The sequence below is a fragment of the Ipomoea triloba genome, chromosome 11, assembly GCF_003576645.1.
Source record: "Ipomoea triloba cultivar NCNSP0323 chromosome 11, ASM357664v1".
In the NCBI taxonomy this organism is placed as follows: Eukaryota; Viridiplantae; Streptophyta; class Magnoliopsida; order Solanales; family Convolvulaceae; genus Ipomoea; species Ipomoea triloba.
The window spans coordinates 8,712,564-8,722,822 of record NC_044926.1 but is presented as its reverse complement, the minus strand read 5'-3'; the positions used below and the strand labels follow the sequence as shown (position 1 = coordinate 8,722,822).

General features: G+C 36.2%; 1 protein-coding gene across 1 annotated transcript; it reads right to left on the bottom strand.

Annotated features, from left to right (window-relative positions):
- Positions 1-3,984: 3,984 nt before the first annotated feature.
- On the bottom strand, positions 3,985-9,160 carry LOC115996653 (auxin response factor 2A-like). Its single transcript, XM_031236001.1, has 15 exons — positions 8,822-9,160; positions 8,585-8,700; positions 8,279-8,374; positions 8,080-8,136; positions 7,835-7,990; positions 7,644-7,728; positions 7,200-7,290; positions 6,940-7,104; positions 6,716-6,835; positions 6,556-6,631; positions 6,303-6,471; positions 5,265-6,220; positions 4,977-5,167; positions 4,616-4,830; positions 3,985-4,418 (listed from the first exon to the last, which is right to left on the bottom strand). The coding sequence occupies exons 1-14, from the start codon at positions 8,922-8,924 to the stop codon at positions 4,656-4,658; spliced, it is 2,556 nt and encodes an 851-aa protein (XP_031091861.1). The 5' UTR covers positions 8,925-9,160; the 3' UTR covers positions 3,985-4,418; positions 4,616-4,655.
- Positions 9,161-10,259: the final 1,099 nt, after the last annotated feature.

The window sequence follows — 10,259 nt, the reverse complement described above, 5'->3', positions numbered from 1 at the left end:
GGGGGGGGGGGGCCCCCCCCCCCCCCCTCCCACTCCTACCCTCACCTTAAATTTTTTTAGTAAATATGTATGTATATATTGATATAGTAGGGATAAAATACACTTTTGGCCCATCTCTAATATTTTTTTAAACAATCTATTATGTTTATATTAAGTGAACTCAAAATATATATTAAAGTTTAAATTCATTAAATAGAAAGAAATAAATCCAATAATTAAAGCCACCATTTTTCTTTTTATCTTATTTCTTTTATCAAGATTTTAATAATGGAGGGCATCAATTATCAAAAATCCATTACCCTTACCAAGTATTTGATACCCATATCGATCTGATTCCCATGTGCGAACCAAACACACCCCCAAGTATTTGATACCCATTCCGATTCCGATTCACATGTACGAACCAAACACACCCTTAGTTTAGCACGCTTAGTTGGGTGTGTTTAGTTCGCCCATGAGAATGAGAATCGGAATCGGAATGAGTATCAAATACTTGGGGTGTGTTTGGTTCGCACATGGTAATCGGAATCGGTATGGGTATCAAATACTTGGTAAGGGTAATGGTTTTGGTAGTAGGGTGGAATGTGAATGATTATTAATAGTCGTGGAAGAAATAATGGAAGGGAAATGAAACTCTTATTTCATTAGTGTATGGATTTTCCAATTAATGGGGCATTCCAAACCATAGTAGTTTTCTAAAAACCTACCAACCAAACAATAACAATCACTTTGATACCCATACCTTATACCAAAACCCATCAACCAAACACCACCTTGGTAATGGTAATGGGTTTTGGTAAAATTATTTTGCATGTTTAGTAGTAAGGTGGAATGAGAATGATTATTAATAGTTGAGAAAGAAATGATGAAGGGATAAGGGTATGGGTTTTTCAATTAATGGGTATTCCAAACCCATAGTAGTATTCTAAAAACCTTTCAACCAAACAATAACAATCATTTTGATACCCATACTTTATACCAAAACCTCTCAACCAAACACACCCTAAGATATTAAAATTTTGATTAATGAAAGATAAATGGTGTCATTTATGTAAATTAAAGATTTTTAAAAAAAGTTTAAAAGTCATGGAGTGCTTCAAAATAAGTTATTATTTTAAACTCCTCGTGTTTTATCAAACAGAGCTTATAGTTTATTCGTCGTTTAAAATCAATTATAAGCTCTATCGAACAGAGCCCAATGTTAGATGGTAAAAAATGTGGGGAAATAATTAGTTTACAAAAACAAAAAATTAAAGGGTGGGCACTTTGGTTCGGGTTATCCGAACCAAACTGAATAATTAAGTTTTGGTTTATTCTTAAAAATCGATTGGTTCTATATTTTATAAATCGAATGGTTTTGTTAGGTTCAATTTTTAACTGAACCAAACTGAAAACTGAGTGATATATATATATATATATACACACACACACACACACAAAATTCCCAATTTCTTAATCCAACTTTTCGCAATTGTTCTGTGTTCTCAATTTTTCTCTGCGAGTCTATGACGTTGCTATTGGACGGCAAACGCATGTGAAGATGCCGGTTCAGTTTGGACTTATTTTAGTTTAAGAAATTTGAAATATCAATTGTGGACTTGTTTTGTAACTTTTACAAATTTAAATTATTAGTGAAAATAAATAAATAGTTAAATGCTCAAGAGAACTAAGGAATGATTAAGTCTTCAAATCGAACTGAACCAAATCTGAACAGAAAATGAACTATTTCCAAGCCAAATCAAAATCAAATCAAACTAAAATTTGAAGTTGAATGGTTTCATTTTTTAAAAATCGAAAAAAAAAAAAAAAAAAAAAAAAAAAAACCCAAAAAAATCGAACCGAAAACGAAATGAACACCAATAATTAGTACTTTGTATTGAGTCCTTAATTTGTGTTGTGCTTAACTTCCTACGGCCAAACAAGTGTCCCAAATTAAAATATTTTATATTATTATGATTGGGCTGGGCAGCATAAATATTGGGCCTCTAAGGCAAACTCAATAATTGGGGTTTTTTTTTTTTTTTGCTCATATTTTATACGATGGACCATTGTTCATTTTACATTGTGAATCCTGATACAAAAATTGTAACTTCAGGTAAAAATAGTTAACAGTTTATGTACATGTAAACAAATAATTTGATAATTACTGACTCATAATATGATAGCTACAGGTACAAAAATTGTCAACTGCAAGTGCAGAATGTGTCAACTACAGATACAGAATCTGAAGGTTATTTTTAGACCAGGATCTACAATGTAAGATAGACCCTTACCCATTCAGGTATAATTTTCCATATTCTACAGGTTCAACGAGGAAAGAGAGTAACGAAAGAAAAAAGTAATGCCAAAAAAAAAAAAAAAAAAAGGGTTAGCGATCAGTCGGTCACCTTAACACACCCACTAGGCAGTTTGCCATGGACTCGAGTCCACCTTACAAAGTTGATCCAAATTCATGCTCACAATTTTAGAACTTTATGTTCACAATTTCAAAACTCTATGTTCAAAATTTCAGAAATCTATATTCACAATTTCAGAAATTTATATTTACAATCTCATAACTCTATATTCAATAGTATAACACAAATTTTGAATCTATATAACAAAATTGTGAATATTGAGTAATGTAATTTTGTATATTAAAATTTAAAATTGAGAACAAAATTCTAAAATTGTGAACTCCATAGCATAATTTGCCCCCACTAGGCGTTGATGATGAGCATTTCAACTTTGTTAGTTTCTTATATTTTAATAGATGGCATGGTCCAGCACAAATATAGCTATTGGGGTTTCTCTAATAAAAAAATAATTATTAATATTTGAATTGTTTTAAACCTATCCAAATTCGGATTCTGGTTTTCAATGCGACACTTTTCAAAACTTTTTTTTTATACTATGTTACAATGTAAAATCTGTTCATACAACGCCCCACTAGAAATCAAACCTATGACTTCTCACTTGAGAAGGCCACAATTATGCCTTTTGACCACAAGGTCATTGGCCGACACTTTTCAATTTAATTTATAGTAACATAACAAAACAAAACTTCTGAAGAGTTTGGTTAATGAAAACATTGGAATCTAACTCCGCCTTCATCAAATTGACTATCAAGGCTGGTGATCCACAGGCTATTGACGAGATTTGACTAAAATTATTTTTAATTTAATTTTTTACAATATTAAGTTTAGTATTAGTAAATATAAAATTTATATATTTAAAAATAATATTAAACGTAAAAATTTAAATTTAAGAATACTAAAGAAAATAACTCAATGGGGTAGCTCAAGTGGCAAGTGAGCTCTTTTTGTGGGGAAGAATTTTCTTCTGGGCTAGCACCCGTGCCTCTCGGAGCGAACACAAGTACACCCGAATTGTTAAACGGACGGATAAAGATCCGATGGATTTACCAATAAAAGAAAAAAGAATACTAAAGAGCATGCCAGCCTTTGAGGTGGGGGAGCCATGTAAGTTGTAACCTGCAGGTCATAACAAGCCAAACTGGAGTGGACATTTTGGTTAAGGTTAATTCCTCAGACTGATTGAAACCACCATCAAATCATTACATCTTTCAGATGTTAACTTGATAATTCCTATTTCCTAGTAGTAAAAATTGGATGAACATTCCTTGTACATGCTTGCAATTTGTTAATTTTACATTTCATTTGTCATTTTTTGCTGAGTCATTTTTTAGTGACTAAAGAAACCTGCAATTACGAGTTAAAATTTTTTCAACTATGAGGCCTTTTAATATTTTATCATATTGTACATTTTTTATCTTCCCAGTTACAAAGCAGGACTAAGCCACAATGGGCACAGATAAAATGGAAGTAGGTAAATTTAGCTTGTAGTGGGGTGTTTTTAATAATATTAAATCTAATTGATTGATTTTAGATGTTAAGGTGTACCAGTAAAAAAACACGTGACAGAGTACAAAGTAACATTACACACCTGAAAATAAGTTAGCTAACGAAATAAGGCAAAATTGCATTCCTCAACTCCACCTATTTTCTTGAAGCAGTAGTTAACATTCAGCACATGTTACAACAGAAGAGTAAAATTTCCCTAACATAAATGTCAGATTATGTAATGTACAGGACAGGACAGCTCTCCTGCAACTGTTTGAGGTTACCCGGCAGGCAATACTGCACTTGGACATCAATTGTACATAAAATCAACAATAAGCACTTAAGCAGTGTAGTCATCACATTACTTCTTACTTACATCCACAGCTAAAAACCTTAGTGGGATGGGCTGCCTATATACAACATCGAATATTTAAAGAAAGATCATCCCCACAGAATATATACGTACAAGGATCCCAAAATATCTATATATAGAGAGTTGAAAAGAATCCATGCATCCCCAAAGACAACAGTTGGATCAGTAAACCTTTGGTCTTCTCCCTCTAATGCACTACAAACCTGCCAAATACCATTGACAAATATAGTCAGATTCAGTGGCAACCAATGCGTGTGTATATATATTTGGGTGTTCAGGCCATCTTCAAATTTGGGTTCAGATATATATTTCTTTAACCCCCAAATGTTCCAATAAGACCGACACACATGCATAGTAAAGGTACAATGATTAGCCAAATATACATTTGCAGGCACTTTACCTATAAGAAACCTAGGATTTAAGGAATATTTTAACATTCCTCAATCCTCAGCACTGGATGCTGAAGGCAACTCTGAACTCTTCACTTCGTTAGCGTCCAATCCTTCTGCAACAGATGACATATCATCGCCTTTTGAATTTAGAGCCCTTGGATTCATCTGCTGTACCTCCTCTTTTGTGTAAATGCAGATTTTGCGAACCATACCACAAAATTCTCTGTTTCGGGGGATAGGGAAGAAATTAGGAGTAGGTATTTGGCACAAGATTCACCACTACAAATAAAATTGAAATGACAACAGACAAGGAGATGAAGGAAATTATCATTCTTCATTTATGTACTCAAAAGATGAGAAAGTTCTTACTGCCATGGATCATCTCCCACCAGCATCATATCACCCTCATCATCAGTATACACAACAATCCAATTCTTGTTCTGAGACTTAAGTTCACCATTAAAGTCAAACAGTTGGTCCAGTTTAGTAATCAATTCATCATAGTTCTTGAACTTGGAAAGATCCACAGACCTGCCAAGGGCCGTGCCCTGTTTTTGAACCTGAGCTCATAAAACATTACACAAGCAAAGTTGAATGAAATCTTAGAAAAAGGTCAATAAAAAAATTTAAAAACTCCAAAAAAAGATGTTTTGAAACCTTGGTGCAACTCCTTGTTGAACCACTGTAGATTTTCCCCTCTTTATCTCTAACACCACCATTGCGGAGAGTTTGAAATTGTTTCTCCTGTTCATTGCCAGTAGGCCTACTATCTGGCCCTTTAGAAACCATTGTTTGTTCAGACCTCTGATTTAATTCAATTGCAGTGGTTTGATATGAGTTTGTGTCAACATGCATGTGACCTGACTCAATTATTGCATTTATGGGTAACATAGCAGGCTGAGTTGTAGCAGAGTCATTAGTTATGAGGGGTATGCCAAATAGTTTGCAGTTCCCATCCTTTGGCTTCATGACCTCGTGTTGTTGCATTGATGTGGATTTAAGCATTGGCTCTCTTGAATGAGTAGGCATTTGCGCATAAGACATTGGTTGATGCTGCATCAACCAGTTCGCTTGATGATTTTCATGTTTGTTACCAGGTAGTGCAGAATACTCACAATCAGCAGACCTAGAGTCTCCTAGTGGTTGATAGGTGGCATCAAAACCTTCTCTGTGGTTTTTCATGCTCGAATCCATCAAATTAAGCGAAAGACCAGAAGACACAACAGACCATTGCTTCCCAAGTAAGCTAAATTCCCCTTCTTGGTGCTGTGTTTTCTGCTTTACCAAACTAGGAGCTACTGCTGATTGATCCCCAGACTGTAAACAGAAGCCACGTGGGGAATTTATTTGTGTGCCAATACCTGATAATAGATCTGTAAATGAAGATTCAAGCCTCCCTAAAGGCAACCATTTATCTGAACCATGTCGGTGTGACATAGAAAGGTTGTCAATCTTTTCATCATCCAAAGGTGGTTCCCATGCCATTGGCTTCTCAGATGAGTCTGACTCATTACTTTCTGCGAAAGTACCTCTCAAGGTTGGTAATTCTTGTCCTTGCATGACCCTCGGAAGCCCAGTGGAAGGTGAAGGGTCTGCAGATATTTTGCATGAACCTATAATACAAACATACATGAGGTTCAGTAAGCTTGAAACCAACAGAATACAGGTGAAAAGGAGGATAAGGACGCAATCTACCTTCTCTTGTAAGGACAGATGAATCAGGAGAAGGAAAAATGTTGGATCGATGCCTTTTTGGTCTTGGTACTGGAAGTGGATTTAGTGCAGAAGGAGAAAGAGCTGGCTCTATTTTCCAAGGTGAAACCCGGTCAGGCCTTGGAACCGTTGAACTTTCATCCCACCGCACCTAAAGATAGTAATACAATCACTTTAGGCATCACAAATAAAAATGTATCACCAAACCCCTCCCCTTCAAACACAAGGGTATTACCTTTAGACATCTCCATTTTGATTCTGGCCACTTGTGGGGATCACGATCTTCAATGCCAACAATAGTTCCAGTAAACCTAAAAGGACCCTATTAGTTACTTGTCTAGAATTGATACGAAGAAAATACACATCACCCTCAACAATGATAACACGTGACATACCTCTGCTCAGGAGCTTCTTCCCCTTCAAACCTCATTTTAAATCTCATTCCTATGGAGTAATTGTTTTTTAGAGACTCCATATACTGGTCATATGGAATGATAAATTCAGCAGGGCTTGTCCTGAAATATATGTATTTACTAGTTAGTGAGTATGCTTTCAGTGAGAGAGCTAAAAGTCTTTTTTCTCCATGCAATTCTTCAGTGAGCTGGACTCGGTCACAGACCTTGGTTTGTAATATACAGTGAACATGGTTTTAGTCTGAATGGCATGCCATGCTGTAGCCAGCACTCCAAGGTGCATGCTGTGACTGGATATAACAGATGACGGAGCATTCCCCTGCTGTCTCATGGCACGTCTAACACCAACACGGAGCTCCCCATTATCACCTCTGAAATAATAAATAAATAACTTAGTACTCATTTTCTTGTCCTTAAAACATTACGAAATCTGAAACATAAAATAAAAATAATAAAGGTCACCGACCTTAAAAAAATGAATGCATCCCCAGCAACAAGCCTTTTTGAACTAACAAAGACACTCCAACCACTTTGAAGGAGGTGCCTCTTTGGTTGCCCTGAATAAAGTTACCACTATTAAACTAAGCAGAATAAAAATTAACTACATCAAAAGGGCAGGCACAGAAGGTTCAATGAGAAAAGGGCAAAATTGCATAAATTGTCTACTAGCTCATGAACAATGTAAAATTTAAATAAATTACAATTAAAACACATAAAGGTGTAAGATGAAGTTGAAATTTATTCTGGAGAAAGAAGAGGTATATATGATATATGGGCATCTTTTAGACCAAATTGATTGTAATTATCCTTCAGATCCACACAAGCTGGCTGCATTATGATTACCCTTTTCTTGATTTAATTTAATTGTCACAAACATTATAGATCATTAAAAATAATTATGCAAGTATACCCCGGAATATGTGCTTGAAACGCCATTCACTTCCAAGCAAATCCTTGGCCACCAACTCTTGATTTGGAGGCAGCTGAGACATATCCTGTCATAGATCAACAATTGACTATATTTAACAAATAATCTCTTATACACAGAGCATCTACACAGAGAGACACATATTGAGACTGTAGAAAATAAATCTTTCTGACCAGTGGGGGCAGGCATTCATCAGCATGTCGTCTAAGCACAGAAAACCCACCATGTGTGCTGGTGTCTGAGGCTGTAAGTGTTTTACAAAAGGAATGTACATGAAACCGTCGCTGTGGAGGGGGCATCGATTCCCTCTTCACAGCATTCTCATCTTGCTGCCAACAAATCACATGAATTATCATAAATCCTAGCCCAACACTCAAATTCATAACTGAAGTATCTAACTTCATATGAACAAACTTACATTTGGCTCAGGTATCAAAGTCACTTGGGCATATACCTCATCTGTATCTGGTTCAGCCTGAAAATTCACAAATACACGGCTTTAAGATATGAAGTTCAACAGACATAGCCGCTATAAGTGGGCATTTTGATAAAGTTGAATAATAAAAATAATAAAATCCTTAAGAACAAAGCATCAGATCGATATTAACAAACATTGCCTTCAAAAGGACGCTGACAACGCGGCATAGTATCTTCGGAGGAAGACCATACACTGGCATTTGCTGGTCAGCCACTTGATTAGTCGATGCTTCAACCTACCAAACAAACCCGTTAGAATTTCAGTATTCATAAATTCAACCCAAAATAGACCAATATCGAGCTCAAAATATGGAAACATAAAATAAATTTAAAAAACAATAAGTACAAATAAGCGTAGAAGCAAAATTAGAACAAGTATTAAGAGAACTAAAAAGAAATGTAACGAATCCGACTGAAATAAATGCTTTAAAGACATGAACACAAACCTGCTCTATATGGCCTTGAGGAAAATAAAACACCAGGTCCTGTTCACGTGGCACTGTCACCAGCGGCCCAGCACAAGCCCGCCATAACTCCATGTACAACGCTGTCTCAGCGTCACCTAAACCGCACAAATTGTCGTAAAAAAAACAAACAAATTCAGCTCAGAAATTGAAAAACAGTAAACGCCATTGTTTTCGTACACCTATGGAGATATTACTGACAACAACCAATACAATTACCGTTTCCGGCGCCGGCGGTACTCCGAACTCCAGTACAAGCGCCGGCACGCGGGCCATCACTCGGCTCCGCGTAACCTCTGATCGAAACCTCCGAACTCTCCATTTCCGTACGCGCACACTTCACGAACACTACAGATCTCTCATCTCCCGAACGCCCCTCCTCCGGCGACAGAATCACGTCAATCAACCGAGAATTATCCAGATTCAACAACTTTCTCGCTCTACTTTCTCTCTCTACACAAGCTGCTGCTCCTGCTGTGTCTGTATGTAATATGTATGTATATCTTTCTTTCACAGGAGAGGATGGGCTCGCAGTGTGTGTGTCAGGACAGGACAATGGACAATAGAGCGAGAAGTTATTTCATTTCATTTCATTATTTCAATACGCTGAGGGGTCAAAATGGGAATAGTGGGAATTTTCAACCCCGGTCAAATTCTAACCCGTGTTGGAACCGGGAGCAGCCGGTAGCCGGTGGAGAACTCGGGAAGACTGTGTCAGGGGGGACAGGAGATTTTGACGGCGTTGGCGGTTCGACGTTTGTAGGTGTCGAAATCGCATTGGCTCCGCATATGACGGCGCTTGTACTTGCCGTTACTGAGAAAGCTGTTCGGATTATACGGGTAAGTGGCCCTGTCGTGCTATTGACGGGCAGGGTAGGTTGCAAATTGCAATTGGCCAAACTTTACTTTGATCTTTATTAATGCAAGACTACCCCAAGTCACCAAAATTTCTACCCATCTAAATATGTTGGGATATTATTATAAATTATTCTTCAATTTAACATTAATAAATAAAATTTATACGTTTTAATTTTACATAAAAATCAATTTAATATAAAATTTTAAATTTAAAAATAATTACTTGTATAAATTATTTTAATAAGCGGACAATTTTTATTTAACTATTGAATAGTAAGCAATATATATGACGGTAAATATGTTACCGGAGTATAATCGATAAGTGAGTAACAATGATTTTTGTACCACAATGTAGATCTGCGTATTAGTGAGTAACAATAGTTCAATATAATGAATCCTCTCAATCCAGTGTAGTAGTGTTGTCTATAAAAAATCAAGTGCCCCCTACTTGTTAATGGTCTCAGCTTTTATACTGTAGAATAGTGTAACGGCTCACTCCATAAGTGCTAAGACTCTTCAGTAATTGCTACGCGTCATCTTTTGTAACTGCCCTTTGATAAAGCGGATATTGGATTATAAGAATTGCTCTTCGTCTTAACTCTTGACTGTTACCAACTGACTATATTTATTGCTTTGACTATTGCGGGACAGTCCAAATGTACCTCGGGTCGGATCTAGCACTTTGTCTTCAATATATTGGGGTTTTAGACTCCAAGATTTCTAATAATTAATACTCAACTAATTGATGATATTTTCAAACTCAAAAAGATTAAAACAATTGTTGAGTAAGGAATTTGTT